The sequence below is a fragment of the Sceloporus occidentalis genome, unplaced genomic scaffold (assembly GCF_023333645.1).
Source record: "Sceloporus occidentalis isolate IW3139 unplaced genomic scaffold, rSceOcc1.0.p SCAF_30, whole genome shotgun sequence".
In the NCBI taxonomy this organism is placed as follows: Eukaryota; Metazoa; Chordata; class Lepidosauria; order Squamata; family Phrynosomatidae; genus Sceloporus; species Sceloporus occidentalis.
Window position 1 is genome coordinate 6523064 of NW_028317010.1, and position 25859 is coordinate 6548922.

General features: G+C 39.6%; 1 protein-coding gene across 1 annotated transcript; it reads right to left on the reverse strand.

Moving 5' to 3' along the window:
* Window positions 1-1277: 1277 nt before the first annotated feature.
* On the reverse strand, window positions 1278-25585 carry LOC149298984 (phospholipid phosphatase 4-like). The gene is made up of 7 exons (XM_089486809.1): window positions 25548-25585; window positions 24738-24846; window positions 24235-24325; window positions 23239-23302; window positions 16184-16308; window positions 2579-2749; window positions 1278-1480 (listed from the first exon to the last, which is right to left on the reverse strand). The coding sequence occupies exons 1-7, from the start codon at window positions 25583-25585 to the stop codon at window positions 1278-1280; spliced, it is 801 nt and encodes a 266-aa protein (XP_089342935.1).
* Between the last annotated feature and the right edge of the window lie 274 nt (window positions 25586-25859).

Sequence of the window (25859 nt, forward strand, 5' to 3'; positions counted from 1 at the left end):
TCCTGTAGCTGTTTTCCCATGTAACTTTTAATTAAATGCTATGGGATGTAGTAAATCTAGTCTTGTTGTAGTGAAGGTTATAAAATGTTTTGTTGTGTGTGCATTTTCCCCCAAACTGCAGATGTTGGCATTTAGGGAGTATTTCACTTGCCCCTGGTACCCTATTGTGGCAAATACAGCATGATTATTAGCTTGTGCCATGAGCTCACCCAACTGCCTTCTGAAGTTTCCAGACCATATCAGCAATCGACTGGATGAACACATGCAAATCAATTTGGGTATTTTGCATGTAAGTTTGCATGTAATTTCTACAGTAAAATACTGTAAAAATATGGATAGGTAACAGACAGTAATGATGTTGCTGGTGCTTATTCGCCATCTGCAAACTACAGGACAATTCAGCACAGCACTTAAACTGAGAAACATTGCTTGTATGTATCATGCAGCTAATGCAAGTCATGGATTGATCTCTTTCAGTGTTCACATAAAGGATACACCTGCACATACAGGATGGATGCAAGATAGCTATTGAAATAGTCACATGACATATTGACCCATTTTTTCTGCAGCCGACAGCAGGATATTTATCAAACAATATGCTTGACTAGCCAAATACAGAAGAAACAAAAAACATTACATGCTTGGTATTTTTTCATAGTACACATAAATACGTCTGTCAGAACCTTGGTTAGGGCTGGGCAACGAAACATGAAATTCTAGCTGCTGGGCAGAAACACATAAAAACACCAGTGCTATATCCTAAGACAAAAAGAACTACCAGTGATGTAGAAAACGTAGTGTAGGGTATCTGTACCAGTCTATAAGTTAATGCGTGGGTTTATGTTTGGAAAGTTCTGAAGACTTTATATAAATGCACAGTGGTAGGTGTGAATATTCCTGCGTTGTGATTGGACCTTCAAACACTGTAAGTGCACTGTTTGTATGAGGTTATCATGACATCATTAAAATATTGCAAGAGTCAAGATTGCATTGTAATGAAATGAATGGCATCAAATACAAGACATAAAACAGAATCCAAATAGGAAATAAACAATTTACACTAACAGAAAATATGCATTTGCCAGTTCAATTAGGATCATGAGGATGTTAGCACTTAAGGCTATGCTCCCTGGATTCCACGTGGTGGCTGGATGCTGTCAATGGTTTCACTACAGTGCTCTGGGTCACATATTCTAGATGTGCATGGTAAAATACACAAAGTGCAGGAAACCCATTGATGAGGATGTGCAAGATTAGAAGTCAAGTAAGATCCATTGTCATACAGGTCCCTCTGCCGTGTCTTCATTCATCAGCCCTTCAGTATTCTCTGTTGTTGGAGGCTCTTCTTTCTTCTGAGTGCTGGTGACCTGACGCAGGCATACAAACGGCCGGTGGCAAGAGGAATGTGTCAGGGATGGGTAGTGTTGACGATAACAAATGTATGCTAGAATTAGTCCAATAACTCCACCCACAAAGGAATCTGGGAATTGAAAAAGAATGATGGAAACAATTGTATAGAGAAGCATAAACAAATATTACTTTACGAGTAAGAACCACATACCACAAAATGTGAGTTTTTTTCCCAGTTGTGTTACCAATAAAACTTGATGATCTTAGCCTTAGTCTATTTACTAAAGGTTAATTAATCTCATTTGGTTTTCAATTACGCTTGCATGGCAAACTTGTTTTAGTTGGACCAAATTATCCAACTTCTATGTTTAACTCAACTCAAGAGAGCCTCTAGTTGTGATGAAAACTTCATTCAGATATTGTCTAGTTGAAAACTCTGATTACAAAGGTAAATCAGTTAAATAATTTACCTTGCCTTCCTATGATTGCAGAAGCTGACACAAAACTACATTTAACACATTAGGACTAACAGGTCTGATGGGCAGCTTGAATGAAAAACTGTCCCCTAGCTTACATAACTGACAACAACCACCTCAACAGTTATTTGACAGAGCTTGAAACAAGACTTATATGGTTTAAGCCAACAAGAAATTAACAGCTGTACTACACTACCCTTACAAAAAATTACTGCAGTTTTTCTGAAGTAATACTGCAGTTTTTTGGACATGAAAAGACTGCAATACTGCACTTTTACTGCAGTATTACTGCACATTTACTGCACTTTTTTTTTTATACTGCAAACCTACAGTTGTACTTCAATGTACTGCAGCTTTATTGCATTTGTACTTCCGTACAAAAATAACTGCAGTAAAACTGCAGTACAGTGAAGTACAAATGCAGTAATACTGCAGTAAATGTGCAGTAATACTGCAGTAAAAGTGCAGTATTGCAGTTTTTTCATGTCCAAAAAACTGCAGTATTACTTCAGAAAAACTGAAGAATTTTTTTCGTAAGGGTACTGCCATGTATATTAACACACAGTCATGACAGCTGGGCCAGATATTGTTAAACCATTATGTTCAACTTCGCTCCGCATGTCCTTACGCCATCATATCCTAGTGCTCAGCATTAAGCCACACAGGTGAGATCAGGGATTCCTTGGTGTGCCGGGGGAGTGCCCAGGGTAAATACATTGCTGTTGTCGTTGCTGCCTAGGATTACCTCTTACCTTGCCAGTGGTGCTTGTAGTCACACATACGTGACAGAGCGATCATCATAGCACAATAGAGTGGAAGTATTGCTGCACAGAGACGCCAGCTCTTCCCTTGCCCAACCTCAGTGAAGCAGTGCAGCTTTCCTGCTAGGTAGAATGAAGTGAAGCCCAAGCCTGAAAAGGCAACTGATAAAAAGAGAGTAAGACAAGAAAGCAAATTATAACACAGCAAAATTATAGAACAAATCAAGGAAAGCAAGAGATGAAGGGGAATTAGAGTGCACACAACCCACCATACAATAGCTGTGCAACGAGAAGTCAAAAAAGATCACTGCACATCAAAATAGATCAACTATCCTTGCCAGAAAACATTACAGCCTATTGTTCTGAATTGTGTTGCATGCAGGGATGGATTTCCCACAAGGCTTGTGGCTATAGCGCCATGTTTTGGATGGGACACAATGTTAACCCACCTGCTCTTAGCAATGCTCTGCCAATTTTGTGCATTTCCTGCCAACTCCCCACCATTTTTTGCCCATTTCTACCTATTACACTATCTTACAGAACAAAGGCACTGGGCATGTAAATACAGACCTGGATGAAATCTCCAACAAATGTACTGTATGAGCGGTAAAGTTCCATATTGCTAGAACTTATGTAAAATGTTCTACCTTCCAGATTTTTGAATAATATAATTGAGAAACAAGCAAAGGGTGCCATCATAAAAAGAAGACATTGACATTATGTTTAAAATAGATTTAAACAAATGTAGGTGTTTTAGTAAGGGCACAGGGTAAGTGTATCTAGAGGGGAGACTATAAAACAAAGAAAAATGTGGATAATGAGAAAATGGTGTGATACTTAAAGGGTAACTGACTAAAAGTTACATTAAAATGGCATACAAAATAAATATGTATGTAAAGAAAGTGAAAACATAAATTTGTATACAGTGGAAAGGTAGGAGGCAAGATTGTGCTGGAGGGATACAATCAGATGCCACAGAAGGTCATTAAAAAAGAAAATATGAAATCAGTGAATGTAAAGAAAAAGGAAAACTTGAATTGTTTATACATGGCAAGTAGGGTTTAAAGGGACACTCCAGCCATCAAATGCACAAATTAAAAAAACTGATAGTTTGGTGTTGAACACTGAGTAGGGATACTATATATATATATATATATATATATATATATGTATATATATATATATGTATACTATAGTTTACAACAACTGAATGCAGTTTCCGAATGTCACATCTGGAGTGGTTCCGATCGTCTCCAGGTTTAGGCTGGAGCATTTATAGAGTCAAGTAACTGAGAAAATTTGCATGTATGATTATTATATGAATATGATGGCACTATGCAAAACAATAATAACATTAATATATTAGGCATATCATAAAATACTTTAGTTGCCTTCTACAACACATAAAGTTCCTATTATATACATGTTCCTTTCTCTTAATGTTCATTTGAGTCAGTATCTGCCAACACACATAATTTCTGTCTAATCATTGAATTTAATAAAAAATGATGTTATTGCCTCAAGAGAACTTTAGTTCATTTTTAGCAAGCTGTGCACCGAAAGAATCTGATGTGGCTTTGTTTCCAGTAGATGGTACTTCAAAGGCCAGTATCTGTGAGAGTGTTGTTTTAATGCTTCTTAACAGGTTCTTAATCTTATACAACATTCTGAACACACGAGTTAAACTATATGTTCATTTTTTGGTTTAGCACTTACAATTCTTACAGTTCTTACAATGACATGATGAAATCTTAAAGAGAAACTATTTATTTGGTGAGATATTTATTAAGATCGCCCTCTCTGGTGACAAAGCCCCCATTGTGCCACCGAACAATGGGCCAGTTACATCGGAAACATCCCCATGAATAGTCCGTGTGGTAGCCGGGCCAGAGTTCAATAGCCGTGGCTGGGTGAACCCCAGTCCTAAAGATTGGTAATAAATCCAGGGCTCCCAAATAAGCTCCCTCTCCGTAATGACCGAGTGTTGCCCACCACAAGCATAGTGTAATCCCAAAAAGAGCAATGTGGTGGGACAACAGGTAGTGACACAATTGTCATTCCATGGATTTGCAGCTAGGTCTTAGACATAAGAGAGGGCTGGGCAGACAGGCAAGGAGTTTCCCCAGGAATCCATCAGTGTCCCTCTCCCAAACTAAAATCCAGCTCCATGTGTCCTCAGCCTCAGGGAGTTATCATGACACCGACCACAGAGGGTGCGATGCCTAGAACAACAGCCACAAAGTTAAATATACCATTCAGTTTACCTATAGTCCTTTAAGAAGCTAACATGGTCCTGTCTACTGCAGACTGGTGTCACATGGCCATTATAGATTATAGACCTCTATAGGAGATTATTCTCTCTGGTAACACTCCCTGATACTGTAGCTCCAATAACCTTGGTACCCCTTCTGTATTGCATTAACTCAGTTGGTACAAACACACTTCAGTGTTTGGAATCATATTGATGTATAAATAGAATTAATATCGTTCTTTTTCATCTCTTTCTTTCTGTTAAAGTGTCTGGTGATATTTTGTCACCAAAGTCTTCAATAACCCATAAATAAAATTGATAGTTTAATTTTGCTTTAGTCAGACATGAACTGAGATTTCTAGCACACTAGTAAAACATAAATCTGGTTCATCTGCCTGCAATGCTAACATAGGGAAGAAACTGTTGGCAACACCCCAGCAGCTAAGATTCGTCTGTCCTGGTGTTTGCATACCAGCCAACAGATAGACAGAAAACTGGTGGGGCTACCACCAGTGAAATAACCATCGAATGCATCTGCATTTTGAAGTGGATAGATAAGCTCCATAGAAAAAAAAAACCACAACATTTTCCCCAAAAGCAGTTCTACACGTAGCACAGTCACTATACTGTCAAGTAAACATGACAAATGGGCCTTGCGGTGACAGCTCAGATTAAACTGAAACTCTTTAATCACTAGTAAAACAGATCAAAACAACCTCCTGGTAATTATCTGCTGCAGATAATGAACAATTCCATTGCAAAGACTGGCCTTGATTACAGAGCTCCAAAGCTACAGAATGACAGAAATTGTCTTGTCAATTGTCCTACGGGAAATTAGTCATGTTTTCATAACACTTAGAAATATGATTCTAATCGAAGATAACTGTGCAACAAGTCTAGCTCAAGCAGCCAAGCTGAAACCTCCCCATTAAACATTCTGCATGCAGGAGTCATGTATTATGTTTTCTGTGCTCCTACCAGAGAAGTATTAACCTTTTAGACTCAGATCCCTAAAGTGGTAGAACAGTTAAATGGATAAACTGAAGATCTAGCAGATATTTTTCTTCATTCACAAGAAAAAAAAACTCTAACCTGTTGACTGGCCATACAACTTTAGTAGGTCATGAGGTAACAAGAGGAAGTGTAAAACTGAAATGACGATTGTTATTGAGAAATCAAATACATCCTTATAATACCATGTAATGTTTTAATTAAAAAAAACAACTACACATTGATTTCCTTCTCCTTTTATTTCTTGGGGTGATTCATATGCCTCCAAAATATTTCCTTCACCCATAAACATTTAGGGCCATACCAAGCTTGCAAGACAAGGGCCCTTCAATAGTGTTACAGAATCTACTGGTGCTCTAAATAATTGCAGTAAAATCTATGATTTTGCAAACATACCTTCGTGCAGACCTTTGTGGTGCAAGGAACTCAATATTATACTTCTCAATAATTCATTTCATTATCACAGTTATGAGTTTTTCGGATGCAACCCCCACCAATATCAGTAGACTCTGTTAACTCCTGTATCGTCAAGTTAGGTTTGAGCTATACTCTTTTTTTATCCACTACACAAATACATGGAGATGCCTAAAATAGGTGTGCAAAGTGACACAGAGGAAGCAGCCTCTAGGGGGCCCAAGGCGACCCCTGGAAACTCTTGATCCTGTTTCCTCATACCCATTCAAAATAGTTTAGAAAGAGCCGTTGCGACCTGGACCGTACTGGTCCAGGTTGGAAGGGCCCTTTCTAAACTATTTTGAACCGGCACAGGGAGACAAGAACGTCTTGGGTTCACATTACGTTACGTGATCCCACAGTGAAACCGAGGCTGTCCGCACAGTGTGTAAGCAGCCGTACAGCAAGCTGTAGGATCGGTGAGAGGTATGGGGGTATATATGTATATATGTTTGTATTTACGGATGTATGTGAGCATGAATGTGTATGTATAATTATGTGTGTGGTGTGATAATGCATGTGTAATTGTGTGTGAACATGAATGTGTAACTGTGTGTGTGAGCATGTATGTGTAATTGTATGTGTGTGTGAGCATGGATGTGTAAGTGAGGTGAGATGGAGTGTGTGTTAGTGAGTGTTAGTAAGTGTGTGTAATTTGTGTATATTTGTTTACGTATGTGTGCCAGAGTATGTGTTGGAAGTGGGGGGCAAGGGGCAAAGAAGGCACAGGCAAGTTGTTTGGGGGAAAAGAATGTACAGACAAGTTGTTTGGGGGCAATGATGGCACAGACAAGCTGAGGGCAATGATGGCACAGACCAGCTGTTTGGGGGCAATCATGGCACAGATAAGCTGTTTGGGGGAACTAACAAGCTTGGGGCAAAAATGGCACAAACTGACTGTTTGGGGTTAGGATGGCACTGATAAGCTGCTTGGGACCAAGGTGGCACTGTGGGACATGTTGCTAGGTGAAGTTGGACGGGCGGTTTTATGGGTGTTGCGGGCGGGAGCGGGCGGTCAGATAATGTACCTGCGGGTCCCAGTAATCCTGCTCACTCCCGCAAGGCTGCCTTTGCGTTGCTCGCACACAGCATCTCTTCTCTTGTTCCGCCCAGGAACCCAGCGGAGTCATGTAAATTTACGTCATGTCACATGACTCTGCTCCGTCCCTGCTTCCTCTGGGTGGGACAAGAGAAGAGATGCTGTGTGCGAGCAATGCGAAGGCAGCCTTGCGAGAGTGCGCAGGGAATCTGCAGTTCAGGTAAGGGGGTGGGTGAGTTTGTATGAAGGAGTATACGTGATTGAGGGAATGAATGGGTATCTGTGAATGATTAGTATCTGTGAATGAGGGAATGAATGAGTATCTGTGAATGAGGGAATTAAATTCTTCACTATCTCTAAAAGCTGTGACAGAATGTTTGCGGGAGCGAGCGGGATTGGACACATATATTGCGGGAACAGGTGGGATTGGACACATATGTTGCGGGAGAGGGTGGGAGTGGAACACACACGTTGCGGGAGCAGGCGGTAATGGTCAGAAATTCAGCGGGGGCGCGATTAAGAAAACAATCCCGCGCAGGGCTCTAATACAGGGTGCATTCCTATTAGCATATATTTCTAAAATATGTTGACTATTCATTTTGTTACTGCTATAAGAAGTCAAAATTTGTAAATTGAACTGGGGCCCATGCAAAACTCCAATACGTGTTTATAAAATATGCAGTTAGGGACTAGTAATGCAGTAGTAGTCGCCACACTACAGTGAATATAGTTTAAAAAATATTAATGTTTACAGGCAATGTCAAAGTATAGAGTGCACATATAACCCTTCAGAATGATGTACCTGCAGCTTTACTGTTAAAACACAGCAGTCTCTCTGCAGCAATCTACCTGCGTAGTAATATACAACATGCTATGCTTCAAGGGAAGCACTGACATCCATTTCAGTATCGGCACTCAGCCACAGCGCTCCTGTACTGCTTATTAGTTTGCACTGTAGCAATAGATGCTGCACAAATTATCTGTTCTTTTGGTCCTGTTTGGAAAAAACCCTGTGGTCACTCATGCTTATATTGTTTTTAAAGGATTTTTAATGTCACCAATAGATTTTACTACTAAAAAGTTTTGAATGGTTACATGCAATCAACAGAGGTGTGTCTAATCCTATGTTACACTTTAGTTTTTAATTGAGATATTATATTTGAGAAAGGGATGTATATTTGGCAACATATATAATGTGAGAATATGATGCACCTGCAATCAAGCCACAGGGCCCAACTCAATTATGTCCCTTGTGACCTCTGTCCTTGGTAGTCCAGTGTGAACCAGGGAGATCTGTGTCTCCACCAGCCAAGGTCTGTCTCTCTTCTCTTCTTGAGAGGGGCTCATCGGGTTAAGATACCATAACTACCCCCAAACATCTCTCCAAGTGTGTGTGGGAGCATCATTTTTCAGGGCATTGGCCACATGTTCTTCTTGTGAAAAACTGTCCAAGTCTTAGTAAAGCAATTAATAGACTTTTTGTATTCGGGAGAACATGAAAACGAACAGGAATGTTGCGTTTTCGTTTTGTCAAACCGAATAACAAACAAATGAATATGACGGAGGATAAATGTAGTATAGCAGGGGTTGATACGGGAATCCACAAGGAAATACCTGGTGCCTACTGTTTGGTAGACAAGGGATAAGCAAAAACAGTGCTTTATTTTTAACTGCTCAAACCCCAAAACCAAATCATAAAAAGAAAAACCTAGCTCCCAATTAAAGCCCTCTCTAACTACACTATGCTGGTCCACACTGGCCAGCCTAAACACCCACTAACTTGACCTCCCCGCCAGACCCAGCTAAGCCAGGCTCTGGAAAACCTCCCCCAGACAGAACACAGGTCCAGGCAGGTATTGCCTCACTTGGCTCAGAGATGGTCTTCTTCAGGGCCTCTCCTTGCCCTGGGAGTGCAAGCTCCAGGAGTTTTTAATGCCCAGCACCTGGGCCTGATGCAGGTCCCATAGGAATCCCGGATCCTGCAGACTTCTAGCCACTTGGAAAAGCGGGCATGGATTTTCCACAGAATGGGGGAACGGAGGATTGGCCTACCCTACTCTCCAATTGCTCCACCCCAGGGACCCATATGTATCATATGCATAGCACCTGTACCCAAATGCCTGTACCCTGGGGTTTACAGCTTCACAATATGAATACATGTATATTACAATATAAGCAGGGTATTATTATAGTTATACTAGGTTAGTTATATATTTTTATGTTATTATTCTTAACACATGTATATAAGCATGTCTGTAACATTCCCACTGACATATACCATAAGTCATAAATCAATATATGAAGCTATAAACTGCTGAAGGTGTCTTAAAATTGCACATCTTTCTTGGATGATAATTATTCCTTTATGGTAATGATTGAAACAGGATTGTTACCCAGTAAAGGTGTGATTGCATGAGAATGTATTATACATTCCCTTTGCATGATTTATACAAGGTTAGTCAGACCTTGCTTTGATATGTGCATCCCATGATATCAATATATCATTGGACACATTTTTATTTTAACACCCACCGTGAAGTTCAAAGATATAAAGCAAGCACAGAAATCATATTAATTATTAATACTTTTTACTTGCACAGTGATGCAGAGCAATGTAACAATACAGCAATAATAAATCTCTGCCCTTAGGTTCTATAATATATGGTGTATTGTCATGGAGATATAGGGCTTAAAACATGCTATATTGATGACATATTCTCTGCAGAAGAGGAGAATATGCCGTCATAGAAGTTTAAATGGTAAAAATAAAAGCTATGCTTTGGTTTTTTGGGGGTTTTTTTTTTAACACAAAAGGGCCAATTAACATGATGAGGAGAGATGTGCAAAATACGGCTCAAATGAGTCCCAACTAATCAATTAAGAGTATCTAGATACAGAACCACATCTGTGAATGATGTTTTTGGGAATGCTTAATTAATATATTAGTTTCTTAATATTTTGTTTTAGGGACAATGAATACTAGACTTGTACATTTGGATTTATACAAATTGTAATTTTGACAAGTTTTGATAAATTTGTCAATTCGTACGAGAAGATGTGCACCGAGGCTTCACCCTGGTGAATAAGTACACTGAGGAGGCCAGGATAATGCCAGGGAGAGCCAGGAGGAGACGGAGAAAAACAAGAAGTGGAGCTGCAGCGAAGGAGACGGAAAAGTGGAGACACAAGTGTTTGTTGGAGAAGTTAAGGAGACATTGAGAGAGAGTGTGAGAGATAGTGAGAGAGAATGAATAAGAATGAATGATAACAATTTTTTTTTTTCAAAACAAAACCGAAAGGGCAGGAAACAACCTTCTGAAACAGAACCCAAAGGGCAGGAAACAAAATTCGCTTTACGAAAAAGAATAGACCAGTAGCAAAATGAAAAATTAGTCTGAATTATTTTTTGGTCCATTTTCACAAGTCTAATGAATACTAGACTTCAGATTTTCTACACTTCTCTTTTCCGTGGATCTGTTTGGCCTGGTGTGACAGAGCCTCAGCACACACACCATGGGGATAGCCTGTCCTCCATTCTCCCCCTCTCATGCTCTACCCTGTTGCAGAAGTACATGGAAGGGGTCAGTATAATATAGGGGAGAGCCAGAGAAGCAGAGAGCCAGAAGAACAAGAAGCAGAGAACAAGAAGAATTTTGTCTGACACAAAATGCAAAAAACTACATTTGTTGTCATTGTTTTTGGTCCATTTTCATAAATCTAATGAATACCATGTTTCATTTTATATAATCATTTGTTTCATCCACTAACGCACAAACATATTGTTCCAATAATATTTTTAACCACTTTTTAGTAAAGAAATCACTCAACATATACAAAATAATATGCAATTATCAAGCAGCAGGAAAACAACAATCTTCATTATGGTTCAATTTCTACTTGATAACAACCAACAATCAATTTGTCCAATCCAACCTTAATTTTTTATATGCAAAGTGCAATTATATCAGTAACAAGGTAGACAAGAGTAAAAAAATACTGGGAGACCTCCACAACTCTCAAGTTAATATCACTTTAAGAATGAATTCCTGGTGCAATTAGAACATAGAGGAGGTGAGAAAAGTATCTCATTTATCATGTTTTCCTTTGTTGGAAAAAGTCTAATTCTCCATCTCCCCAGACACACTCTGTAGCCTACAATGCAGCAAGTCATTCATCTTAAAGTTTCTACATCTCCCAGGTGTCTAGTTAAAGCAGGAGGGGGATTTATACAGATCCAAAAGAGATTATTTTTCACCACTCTGGGGGATTTTTATAGAAAATATGTTAAAACTGTTAGGTGACTGCAATATACTCTGAATGAGTTAGGTAAACCAGCTCCTAAACAATAAGGATGATGTTTATAAATATAACCCTTAAATAGATATTACAAGCAAGATGTTTGTGTACATAAACAAATCTGAATTTATTATCTAAAGATATGTTGATGGTATAAGCAGATCAAGCATTAATAATTAATGTGATATCATTATAAAGTATGTTTTAAAAAACCATAAAATATTTTGCTTAAGGCACCAGATTCCCATAGCTGCCTCTGTCTGAAGAATTTGAGTTATATCACCAATGTTAATTAGGACACCAGTGTCAATAAGGACACCACTTGGTTCTTTGAGAACATAAATTTCTAAAAAAATAATGATAAAATGAGAGGTGAAAGTAAGGAAAGTACTGAGATACAGTGTCACCTGCAGCAGATTGCTTTACTTTGATTCCCCCAACACAACCAGAGGTGTCTATGAAACATTTCCAAATAAAATGATTTATTGGTGATCCCTCTAAAAACTCACAAACCCACTGGAGGTGAACACAAATGCCTTTATAATAATATTGTTTGAACCAGAAAAAGTACATGCCCAAAATGACAAATGCTTTTTTTACTGATTCTGATTAGTTAATAATAATTACCAATTTAAAATGAACCACAACAGTTTAATTTTCTAGGCACCAGCTTTCAGAGCAAATACACAGTGAGCATAAAGAAATTAACTGAACCCTAATTGAAATGGGCTTTGCACCAAAATGTACACCATACATTAGATGGTGATCCTGGCAACTCCATGCCAGATATAGTTTATTTTAGTTTGTCTTTAGCTGAATGCCATGTGCTACTTAATTATCATTGAAAATTTAACCCTGCCACTTTCCCCGTATCTTTTAAATTAATGGATACATCTGTAACAACTCATTCATGATCCTTTTCTGTTATCATGAAAATCCAACAATGCATCTAACTGTGAAAGTATACACAGATCAGCCATAACATTATGGCCACCTGCCTACTACTGTGTAGGTCCCCCTTTTGCTAACAAAACAGCCCTGACCCATTAAGGCATGGACCCCACTAGACCTCTGAAGGTGTGCTGTGGTATGCGGCACACAAGACATTAGCAGCAGGTTCTTTAAGTCCTGTAAGTTGTGAGGTGCGGCCTCCATGAATGCATCCTGGTGCCATGTTTTCTCCAGGTAAGAGACGCACACGTACCTGGCCATCCACGTGATGTAAAATATTCATCAGACCAGGCCACCTTCTTCCATTGCTCCGTGCCCATTGTAGGCGCTTTCGGCAGTGGACAGGTGGCAGCTGCCGATATATATAACTATTAGCCCCTGCTGCCAATATATATAAATATTAGACCCTGCTGCCAATATATATAAATATTTGCCCCTGCTGCCAATATATTTTATAGTGAAAAAACTGGACCCTATCCAAGCATTTCCTTGGGCCCTGCTCTATGCTCCATAGCATGCAATCATCCCCTACCACACCAAAAAACAAAAATTTGCCACGCTGACTGCAGATTAGGGGAAGATAGTGAGAGTCACTGCAGTCTTCCCTCCTTCTGACTGCACCGTGACATTGAGAGGTCCTCTCCCCCGAAAATCATCCCCAGAGTCCCCTCATTCACTATACATACCATAGCCATACATCTCTTTTACTTACTCCCTGTAGTTCAGGTATAGATCAAATAAACAAAACAAGGAAACAGCATGTGCAACTGAATAAGACATAAAAACCCTGTATTTGCAGGTATACATAAATAATGTAAGGAAACATAGCATAGCAGGTATAGATCAACAGAACACACAAACCCAGCATTGCAGGTATAGATCAACTGGAAATCACATGTAAACGCAGCACTGAAGGTATAGATCAAATAAACAACACATGGAAACAGCACGTGCAACTGAATAAGACATACAAACCCTATTTTTGCAGGTATACATAAATAATGTATTCAAACATAGCATAGCAGTAATAGATCAACAGAATAATACATGTATAGATCAAATGGAATTCACATAAAAACTCAGCATTAAAGGTATAGATAAAACCCCCTAAATTACAGGCATAGATCACAGGTTGCACACCCCAAAGCCAGCCCTGGCGTCCACATAGAACCTGACCAGCAACCAAATTACATGTGCCATCTTTGTCCCCAAACAACCCAGCGTATGACATCTTTGTTACAGTCACTCACTAATTCACTTCGACTCACACAATTCATTTACACAATCATTTATTCTTTCACTCTTTCACACACATTATTTACACATATTCATTAATGCATTCTCAGAAATTCTTTAATTCTCTCACTTTTTCACACAATTCATCCACCCAATCTCCCTCCCTTCTCCCTGTCTCACTTCCTTCTCCCTATCTACCCTCTTACTATCTACCCTCTCTCCCCCTTCTCACTATCTACCCTCTGCCCCCTTTGAAGTTCACTTACCTTGTAGAAGTCCTGCGGTGGGAACACGAGGCCTCTGTCTTGCTGGTCTGCCGCGGTGCTCGCTGCATCACTGCTGAGCGCCGGAATATGATGCAACCAAGACAGAGGCCTCGCGGAGGAGAGTGAGAGGCTGAAATTTGCTGAAAACTTAATCCTGAGCGACCGCTCGGTGCCTGTCTCTCTCTCAACTCCGCATCTATCACGGCTGCAAAAAAAGATGGCGTTTCAATTGGGCGGGGCTCATGGGGGGGGCATGGTCCCCTCTGCCCCCGCCTGCCGACACCACTGATTGGGTAAAGGTCTGCTTAGGTGACGGTAATTTGATTGTAATGAGGGTAAAGTGGTCTGGATATTTCAAAGGTAGGGAGAACAGATGGTTAATCTTTAGAATGCAGAAGCTCACCGTGGTTGTCCTTTAGTGAAAAAGCCCCAATTGAGTTACTGCACAAAACAGGTGTTTTATTAAAAACAATTGATACTGAAATCTAACTCTTCTATCAAACAGTTAAATAAAGCTGGGAAGAGATGAAAGGCATGTAGACTGAAAGAGGAATGCTATGTACCATACTTAAGGGAATATAGACAGTCACTCACCATATGTCAACCCAACAGATTGGGTTGTTACAGTTCAATTTATTTGCACATTAAAAAAAACAGTTCAAGTCTATTTAAAAGTATCATTATATGGATAAGAACAGTCATCTAAACAACATAACACTGTCTATGCATTATTATTATCCTGTTATTGTTCTACGGAAAATCTAGAAGGAGAGAAGGTAGGCTAGATAGGAACCAAGACATGGTTAGTTTAGTAGGTTTTGCCACCAACTGCCCTATTTTTTTCCATAAATCTTCAAAGCATTACATTTATAAAGCTAAGAATATTAAAAAAGACATGTTGGTATATTCACTAAAACTGAGAGGGAACACTACCTACTACTATTGAGACGATGAGGCTTATGTGTCTCCAAACATCTATACGGAAACCTAACCAACAACAACAGGGGCTGTATTTATCCCCAAGTTGTTGTTTTTTTGTTTTTCTTTTTTTACTTTTAACTTCCCAATTCCACTGGGAATGGCATGGATGGATCTAAACATGTTTGAAGTTATGACAAGAGCTAGGTGAAGCAATTCACAAAAATGCAGCTTCACATCAATAGATGAAAACTCACAGTTTTGGGAACTTTTGCTAATATCCTGCTTTTTTCAGAAACTCCCACAGAGTTGAATATTTCAAACGATAGTGCCCTTGTAGGCAGTCCCAATCATAATGGGACATTTGGCAGCTGAGGCATTATTATTTATGAGATGCTCAGAACAACCACCACGGTGTTTATTGCTCAACTGGTCTTTGATATGAAAAAGGGATGTCAATAAAATAATACTAATACGCTATGCAGTCATCCGTGCTCCAAATCTTTTAACTTCTTAACTGTGCCTATGTCATAAAGGAGCAGATATCTTAAACGGTGCTGGTGGAGTGAGATATACCTTAAGCTTCCAAATGGGTTGAGATATTCAGTACAATTAATTCTAATGGATATTATCACTTTTAAATATGTTAACTCATTTCTATTTCACATTACTTATATCAATTATATAACCAACAGAGAAAAACATTCTTTGTAAACTCCTTTACCAATAAAGATAAAAATGCAATTTTGTATTCCCTTCTAGCAACATATGAATGTTATTTGCAAAATAATTACCTTTTATAAAATGTATTTTTCCCCACAGCTGCCTTTTTATGTATACTCCTGTAATACTGAATTATACATAAATAAAACAAATATGACTTCTGGTAATAGCTATTTCTCAGTTGATATGGTAAATGTAGTTTGATATGATATATTAGAAAGGTACCCCTTGCAGAATTATTATGAGATATATGAAGTTATGTAGAAACAGTTATTCTGGTGCAAAATATGAAAAATGGTCATTGAGCACAATCAGTTCATGGTCAAATCAGGAGGATCATTCTATTGCTTCCAACCAGATTTATTGAGTTTTCTAGATATTCTGAATACTTAATCTGTGATTAATGAATACAGCAAATGTACGCAAAACGTTATGTGTTCTGTTTTACTTACAGGAGGCATGGATGCTGGGGAAACTCTTCCTCCCTTCAGACACCAGACTGGCATCCCCAGTGCATTGCATCTCTTCATTTGAAACCCCATCAGGGAAACAACGGTAAAAGAAGTCAGGTCGAGGTCTGAAAGACACCATCAGCAAATATAATTATTTATGATGCTCCAGTCTGTGATATTGGCAAAACATTATCATCATCAGTATAAAGGACCTATAAAATATTGTATTACTGCTGTATAATTAGTCAGTTTAGTTATAAAACCAGGGAATCATTTTATTGTACCAATAGAATAGTGTATGTATTCCATTAAAGAAACAATTCTAGCACAGTATATCAAGCTGATTATGCCTCAATTCTCTTGCAAATAGTATATAAATTCTTAACCAGTGACACTACACCCATGCTGTTACAAGGGTGGTATCACTGTTCCATTACAATTACTATGAATTGGGTTAGCTATAAAGAATAATTCTGGTGCAAAAGAGGTGAAAGAGAAGCAGTCAGCAGGGAATTCAATTAATTGCTATTGTTTTTTCATCACTTTTACAAGTTTGCACAAATGTGCTCTTTATATATAATCTCCATTGTACTTTAGATGTCGGCCTATTTTAGACTGAAATCAATGGGTTTTTACTAGACTTGGGTGCTGGCAAAGTCTTCTTGTTCATCTTCGTGAAAAAAAATCCTGGTATTCTACGAGTATTTACCCATTCCCATGTTTGTTTTGGTTTACCCATTCCTGATAACCCCTGCTATACTACGACTTGTATGGGGGGGAAGGGACCAGGGAGATTAGCTAGGAAATATTTATCAAGATGAACACAAAGAAACGAAGATTCTTTGTGTTGTTCGTCTTTGTCTATCCACCGCCGCATTCGTTTATACAGTGTTCGGTTTGAACAACAAAAATGCAACATTCATGTTAGTTTCCATTTTCTCCCGAATACAAATGCACAAGTCTAGTTTTAACTCAGATCTAAAATAGCAGGTGGGCTTTTTTCTAATACAGCATTTGAATTTCAAACTTAAGATTTGTGGATGTCGGAAAAGTATCCAATGGACTGCTTCTATCCAGTCACAATGGACCTACTTCTACTCACTAACAGGGTCTCCATACACTTTTAGGTTCCATACATTTAGAAGGCCCACTACATTTAGAATTCCTCAATTCTATACTGCTGTTAACATCCAACACTGTCACGTGTCAAGTATCCATTCTATCATGAAGTTGGTGCCTCAACTATACCAGATAGTTCATTTGTCCTGTCATGCTTTTAGGGGGCCATTTAATCACAACAACTGTGCCATTCTATGATTAAACTTACTTCTAACGGCTGCATTTGCAGCTCAAGTGTAGAAAAGGTTAAAACGAGAACTGGATCTAGCTAAAATGCAATCTCTTCTCAACTTTTGTTTAGTTGTTTTGAATGCAGTGTATTCATGCCAGCCTTACATTCTTGGAGAACCCAACTCTGGCTCTGTTCGTTTTGCACTTTGGCCAATAGGCCAGCAGGCAGATTAGGCTCATCCTATTACCGTAAATTTTGTGTACAAGTAAGAAAGCAAGACTGTAATTTGTACCATTGCTTCCATTACGGTCCCTAAACGTTTGTAATTATGTGTATTTGAAAACAAGAAAATCAGTTTTTTAGAATTAGATATGGTATTAAGCGATGCAGGGACAACAGTATGCTCCTTGGAGCCAATAGGTAACTACAGTATCTGTCATCTACCATCTGGTATATGAATGGATTTTTGGATAAAGTAGATTTTACACCAGAAAATGAGGAACAGAGAATTTTTTATATGAATTTTGAAGATAAGAATTCAAATGCAAGTTTAAGAATAAGCTTGGCAAGTAAACTTATTTTCAGCACTAATTTTAAATACATAAACATTAAAAAAAATGCCTTCAATAACATGCTCTAATTGTCTTAATATTCACATAAAAACAATATACGAAAACAAGGGTATCCAACTTCAGTCCTAAAGGACCACAACAAGTGTTTTTCAGTGATACACAATGTTAACCAGTTGATTATACACGCCGGCAATTGATGTAGAGCGCCGGGATATGAAGTAATAGCCTACTCTCTGCATCAATAGCCAGCGTATAGTGACAAGGGAGCACTAAAGATGCCTGAAGTGACAGATCTTGCGATGCCACAACAGGATGAAGGAAGGAAGATGAGAAAAGTAAGAAAGGTAAGAAATGGGGAGAAAGGGGTGAAAGTATATGTGTATATATGTGCGTGTTTGTAAGCTGGTGTGTGTGTATACGTGTATGTAAAGTCAGGGGTGTATGAGGGCAGTGTATGTGTATACATGTGTGTATGTATGGACAGGCATATGTAAGGGCATATGTAAGGCATATGTAAGGGCAGTATATGTGTGTTTATGGGCAGGTGTGTGTGTGTCAAGGCAGTGTGTGTGGGCAGGCGTCTGTAAGGTCAGTGTATGTGTATATATGTTTATTGGCAGGTATGTGTAAGGGCAGTGTATGTATATGTGTGTTTATGGACAGGTGTGCGTAAAGGCAGTGTGTATGTGCAGTTGTGTGAAAGGGCAGTGTATGTCTATATGTGTGTTTATGGGCAGGTGTTTATAAAAGACAGCGTATATGGGCAGTCGTGTGTAAGGGCAGTGTATGCGTATATTATTATTATTATTATTATTATTATTATTATCTTTTATTTATATAGCGCCAACAATTTACGCAGCGCTTAATACAATACATATATTCAAGGGGTCTAACAAGACGAGAATTGACAGACTAAGACAAACCGATACATTAGGTGGAGAGAGCCCAGCTCGCAAGCTTACAATCTTGAGGTGTTAATCTATGCGTGTTAATAGGCAGGTATGTGTAAAGGCAGTGTCTATGGGCAGTGTATGTGTATGTGTGTTTATGAGCAGTGTATGTTGTGATCCTGCACCCACACAGGGTACCAAACAGCACGGTCCTCTAGGGTATTAACGCCACATCTCAGTTAGGTAATCACCAACGATTTATTTGTAGTCCACGTATGAAGATATTTACAGGATTACATAGAACACAAATTCGCTACAAACAAAAGCCTAGCTCGTCTGAGCGCTTACTAACATATAACTCCCTCACTACTAAGGGTCTAAACTAACACAAAACATAATCTCACCAACCTCTTTGATGGTCTCTTTTGGGCATAGCAACCTCTGCTGCTTCCAAACAAACTCTCTTTCTTCCTCTGTCCAACAGGTCAGGCTTTATTGCAGTCAGTGCAGCTAATTACTTGCAGCTGACCAGTGCATTGGAGTCAGCTTAAACTCCCGGCCTGGAACCCGTGTCAGTCCAGGTGCATGTAAACTACGGGGTGGAGAACCAGCCTGCCCTATATGTCGTAGAAAACCCTGCAAAATCGAGGGGGAATGTATACCCCTTCCACGACAACACCCCGCACCCTGTTACATAGTCTATGTGTGTTTATGGGCAGGTATGTGTAAAGGCAGCATGTAAGGACAGCATATGTGTATTTATGTGTTTATGGGCAGGTACGTGTAAAGGCAGCGTGTAAGGGCAGTGTATGTATGGGTAGGTGTGTGTAAAGGTAACGTGTATGGGCAGTCATGTGTAAGGGCAGTACATGTGTATATGTGTGTTTATGGGCAGGCGTGTGTAAATAGCTGAGGGAGCTAGCTACGGCTCTGCGCACAACAATCAGGCAGCGTGATAGCCTGCCACTCTGTCACTCCACTTATTTGTAAACTACAAAGTAAAGCTTTCTCAGGTCTGAAGCAATACCTCAGGAAGAGGGGTAATCCAATAAAAAAGGTATAATTTTTTTATTTTATTTTATTATTTGCTTTTTCAGTGTTTTTAGTGGTGGAACTTACCGTATTTGCTCGATTATAAGACGACCCTGATTATAAGACGACCCCCCAAAATCTGAATATTAACTTAGGAAAAAAAAGAAAAAGCCTGAATATAAGACGACCCTAAAGGAAAAAAGTTTTACCAGTAAATGTTAATTCATGTAAACTATTTTTTTAAATAAAAGCTACGATCGAGAAAAAATTTTTTTTGTTTTTATTTCCTTGTATTTTCCAACCTGTCCCCCAGTTACGCACATCTGCCCCCAGGCTTGCCACACCAATATGGCACTGTGGCCCATAATATGCCTTTTAACCCTCTATATGCCACTGTGCCCCATGGTATGCCTTTTGACCCCCTATGTGCCACTCTGCCTCCAGAAATGCCTTATACCCCTATATCCCATTCTGGCATTTAGGGGGTTAAAATGCATATTATGGGGCAGAGTGGCATATAGGGAGGTATAAGGCATTCCAGGAGGCAGAGTGGCATTAAGGGAGTTAAAAGGCATTGTATAGAGCACTCTGCCTCCAGAAATGCCTTATACCCCTATATGCCACTCTGGCATTTAGGGGGTTAAAAGGCATATTATGGGGCAGAGTAGCATATAGGGAGGTATAAGGCATTTCAGGAGGCAGAGTGCTCTATTAAATGCCCCCTTATCGCCACTCTGCCTCCTGAAATGCCTTATACCTCCCTATATGCCACTCTGCCCAATAATATGCCTTTTAACCCCCTAAGTGCCAGAGTGGTATATAGGGGTATAAGGCATTCCAGAAATGCCCTATGCCCACATTTAACACACACACGCACACACACACTTACCGGTGCTTCCAATTTCCTGCTGTATTGCCGGGGCAGCGGGTTGACGTCTCCTTCCGCTGCAGCCGGAAGGAGGTGGAGTTGGCAGCGGGGGTTTGTCTGCGTCCGTCGCGCATACCTTCCCCGGCTGTCAGAGATCAGAGTTCCCCGCACCGGTGCGGCACCGATGCGGGGAACTCTGATCTCTGACAGTCGGGGAAGGTATGCGCGACGGACGCAGACAACCCCCGCTGCTAGCCACACCTCCTTCCGGCTGCAGCGGACGTTGTCTACGCGGATCTCGTAGACGTCAACCCGCTGCCCCGGCAATACAGCAGGAAGCACCGGTAAGTGTGTGTGGGGGGGTGTTAAATGGGGGGGGAGACAGGAGGATCCAGGTCCCCTGCAGCGGTGCGGGGGATCTGGATCTTAGTCTCATAATCAGACCTCTATTTGAGGTCTGATTAGAAGACGACCCCGATTAGAAGACGAGGGGTATTTTTCAGAGCATTTGCTCTAAAAAAACCTTGTCTTATAATCGAGCAAATACGGTATTAGTGCCCCCCCCTCCCAGTTTTAACTGTGGTATCTTATGTGCCTCCCCTATATACTGTTCCTAGAGTCGCCACTGGGCTTACCATGTTGGACAGAACTACAACAGTAATTCCATAAATTGTCATTTCTCCACAGCCTCTGAGAGTTTGTTCCTAATGGTTGATTGTAAGCAATTACATTTCCTAACCAGCCAGTTTAACAATGGCAGGTTGGAAAACCTGCCCAATAACAACTGTTATTACTACATGGGTCCTCCCTCAACATGTCATACAACCAGAGAACATTTGGCTATATAAAATAATTCAACTCCGTGACACAGCCCTTTCCTGGCTCAAGTCCTAGTCTCCTTCACTGGAACTTGTTCCTCTCCCCTACTGCTATCTGTTGATGTTCCTCAGGGCTCAGTTCTTGGGCCTCTACTATTCTTAATCTATACCTCTTCACTTGGACGCAAATGACACCCCAATCTACATTTCCACTCCTGACCTCTTCCACTCCTGACTCTCTCTTCTAACTCGCCTCACTGATTGTCTTTCTGGAATTGCATCATTGATGAAGTCCCATAACCTGAAACTCAACATGTTAAAGACTGAGTTTATGGTAATCTCACCATCCCCTCTATCTATAATTTCTGACATCTCTATTACTGTTGACAACTTCACAATTCAATCAACAGACCAAGTTCGCTGCCTTGGTGTCACACTTGACTCCTTCATGACCAACATCTAGTCCCTCACCAAGTCCTGCTGCCTTGATCTGAAAAGCATCTCCTGAATTCGCCCCCATTCCTCACACATAAGCAACCAAAATATTATTCCACTTATTATATTATTAGTATTAAATATATTAAATATTATTCCTTGTGATATCCCATTTGGATTGTTACAGCTCCCTATTAACTGGTCCCCTCCTTTCACACATTTCACCGCTCCAATCCATACTCAGCACTGCAGCTGAACTAGTCTTTTGCTGTCACAATTCTACATCTCCTGTTCCACTGTGCCAATCACTCCATTGGCTCCCCTTCAGAATCAAATGCAAACTTCTGATCCTGACCTACAGAGCCCTGAAAAACTCTGCACCCCCGCTACCATCTCATCCAAATACATCCCTACCGGCCTTCTTCGTTCCTCTCACAGCCTGCGTCTCTCTTCTACTGTCATTACCTCTTCCCACTCCTGTATGCAGGTATTTACGTGTTGTACCTCTTACCTGTTACGCCACACTTTCTCCCTCGTAAGTAAAGTTCAAAAGCTCTCTGAAAACCCACCTTTTTCGAGAAGTGTCCACGTATCCTTCCTAACACTCAGCCAGCATCAAGCCATATGAACGACCAACAATCCTCATCCTAGCAGTCCTCGCCTACTGTTTCACTTCCCCCTCCACCCTGACTTAATTGTAAGCTTGCAAAATCCGAGCCCTCTTCTCCTTTTTTACCAGCTTGTATTGTTTTTTATTTTTTTATCTATTGTAACAGCAATATAAATAAATGTAATGTTTAACTTTAACAAAGAAGCTGAAGCTCTTACTCGGATGAGGACCAAAGAAGTAGATTTGGCCTAATTCGGAGCGTCAATCTTTTGAAAGGTCTTATCTCTGTAGCAACCAATAGAATTATTCAGTCAGCAGAAACATTCCACTGGTAGCGATGGTATCCTTAGCACTAGAATTACATGTTTAATACATAATTCTCATGTACAACTACAAACAGCTATGGTATACATCTAAATCCCTGGGGTGTATCGCTAGGACCCTGTGAGAATAACTCTTTACTGCTACCTATTAAAAATGGTACTGTATTCATCATTCCCTGTAGTTCAGTAGTGCATGGAATGACTTGTCATACATACCTTCCCACAATAAGTTTGATAGTGTTCGTACAAACTCCATTCAGAGCCAATGCCAAGGACACAGCTGCATGAGGAATCACAAATGCCAAGTTAACCTCCAGAAATATATAGCGGTATCTCTTCCTGAATATTGACATTTAGCTACACGTTCACTTATCTTCATTTCAGCAGCAATCCTTCAGCTGATCTTTATGTTATCCCAGAGGTTAGCAATTATTTCCTACTGTTCACTGTTAGTTGGCTAAGGTTTTCCATTTACGCAATGAAAGTTGAAGCACACACTGCTTTGCAATAATTGTAATTACATTACATGGACAGTAGTGAAACTCATAAATGTGGGACCTTGTATCCTGAAAGTTCTTACCATTGTCCTTTCCCACCCTCCCTGAATTCTACTGTAAACTTGGGTGGGAAACTCTTGGCCATAATCTGTAAGGTGCGTAGCAGGGAGATCTAATGTCTGCACAGATATAACACAAGGAGGGAGGAGGAGAAAAGAAACATATTATGATAGAGGCAGCAAATCCCCCCATATAGCCGGTAGGCCAAAAGTTTATGTGGTACTGAGAGACCTAACTTGATCCTGAGGCATGGTCAAAACTGCAGTCTTTTCCACTCACACTCTTATAACACTGCACATTGTAAAATTGTTCACAATGGAGGTTGTGCTGGCTCATTGTGGTCCTCCATAGGGTACATGGACTAACTGCAAAAAAGCTCTCTGATCTCCCAACCAGTCTAGGGAGTAGTAGAGCCCCAAAGAGCATGATCATTCAATAGGGTGATCTGCGCCCAGATAGAGGGGTTACTGCCCCCCGTTTGGGGATTATCACCCTAGGCCTAGTCAGCTTGGCCATAATATGTCACTGATCAACCCATCACTATATAGCTTTCATCTAATAGGCAATTAATGTCACAATTAGCATTTCATTTATTGAAAAGCAGTGCATTGTTCTTACAACATCAAATAAAAGTCCTTTTTCCCCACTCGCTTACCCAAACAGGCTTCTTTAACCTCCGTTCTGCTTGTCCGTTGAATTATTTTCACAACAAAAATCACAGCCAGGGGTGTAAGGAAAGAAATTGCCTGCAGGTATAAAAGTATAGACACATGAATCTAAATATCTATCGTAGTAACTTCCCATATTTTTATTGGGAACTACCAGATTACTATGACTGATTAGTGTAAAAAATGCATTTAACTTTCTTGTGTTCCTGAATTACTCTGTAAAAGTAACAATAACTTAGTGTAGACAAGAGGCATACACAATCTTTAACATCAATAATGCTGGTCCGTATATAAAAAGTGCCAAAGGACCTTTTTTTAAGTGAATCTAATAATGACATCAACAATCCTTTAACTCTATAATTGCAAAAGGACTTAATCCTAATACATGCAACCTTGTTAATTAAATGGTTAACAGAAATTATGGGCGCAGTCACTTGATTCCCAAAAGTATAGGAAGATACAAGATTCACCTGTATATTTTACAACTTACAAACATCATCCGTGTAGGTATATTGTCTGACTGGACAAGAGGATTTTTATACAGCCATATCTCTTCTGGTTGGATGACACGTTGAAAGGGGTCCAGGAATTCCGTGAACCTGGAGAGAGGTACACAGGAGTAGATGTATCAAGACCATAATATAAAGCTGTTTTCTATTAAAGTTAGGGGTTACATACCATTTTCTTATAAAAAAAAATACTGTAGCTAAATGAAGAGCACAAGAACACAATTGTACATATTTAATATATCAGTATATCTAATAAGTCAATAGGATGTCTTTGGAGATAACATTTCTGGAGAAAATCCTCTTCTGGACTATTTGTTTTTCCCCATATCTTACTTTGCTGTTTTTAATCTGTTTTTTTGCCTCTAAAATCATTGTGCCCTCTAATGTAATACAAATCCCACCTAGAAAAAGGTTGTGTCACTCCAGCTTGCCAAGCCTTATGTAGTATTAAGTTTCTTTATTCTGTGACAAATGCAAAAAGACATTTAGAGCTTTGTATACGTGGGGAGGATATAAATTGGTATAAATTAAAAAAAATAATTGAAAGAAATCTCTTAAAACCGCAGAGGCTGCCTTAGCCTGTTTCTAAGGAGAGAGACGCGTAGAGCGAATGGCAGCTGTGCAGATTATAATGAACAGAAGAGCAGACAACTATTTAATGAGGAGGAAGCCAACTGGATAGATGTGCAGAAACTTTATGAGAAGCTTACAGTGCAGCCCCAATGTACAGTGATGATACAAGATATATATATATATATATTCCAGCAACTTCACTATGATTGAACCTTCACCTTGAGCCCCGTCCAACATCACTGACTATTCCCACCATGACAATCCATTTTAGTCCTAATTGTCTATCTATCTATCTATCTATCTGATAGATTTGCTACCATTTTGCCATAGCCACACTCCTGGTACATACAACCTCACTCCATCACTTATATATGTAGAGTGTGTGCTAACTGAAATACCTGTGACCACCACTCAAATGCTCACTCACAAAAAGCTAAATAATACAGTTTACTCTGTATTAATTTACCAACATGTTATACTTCGCTTTGTTCTCCACATATTACAACAAGAACATTTGCCTCTAAACAAGT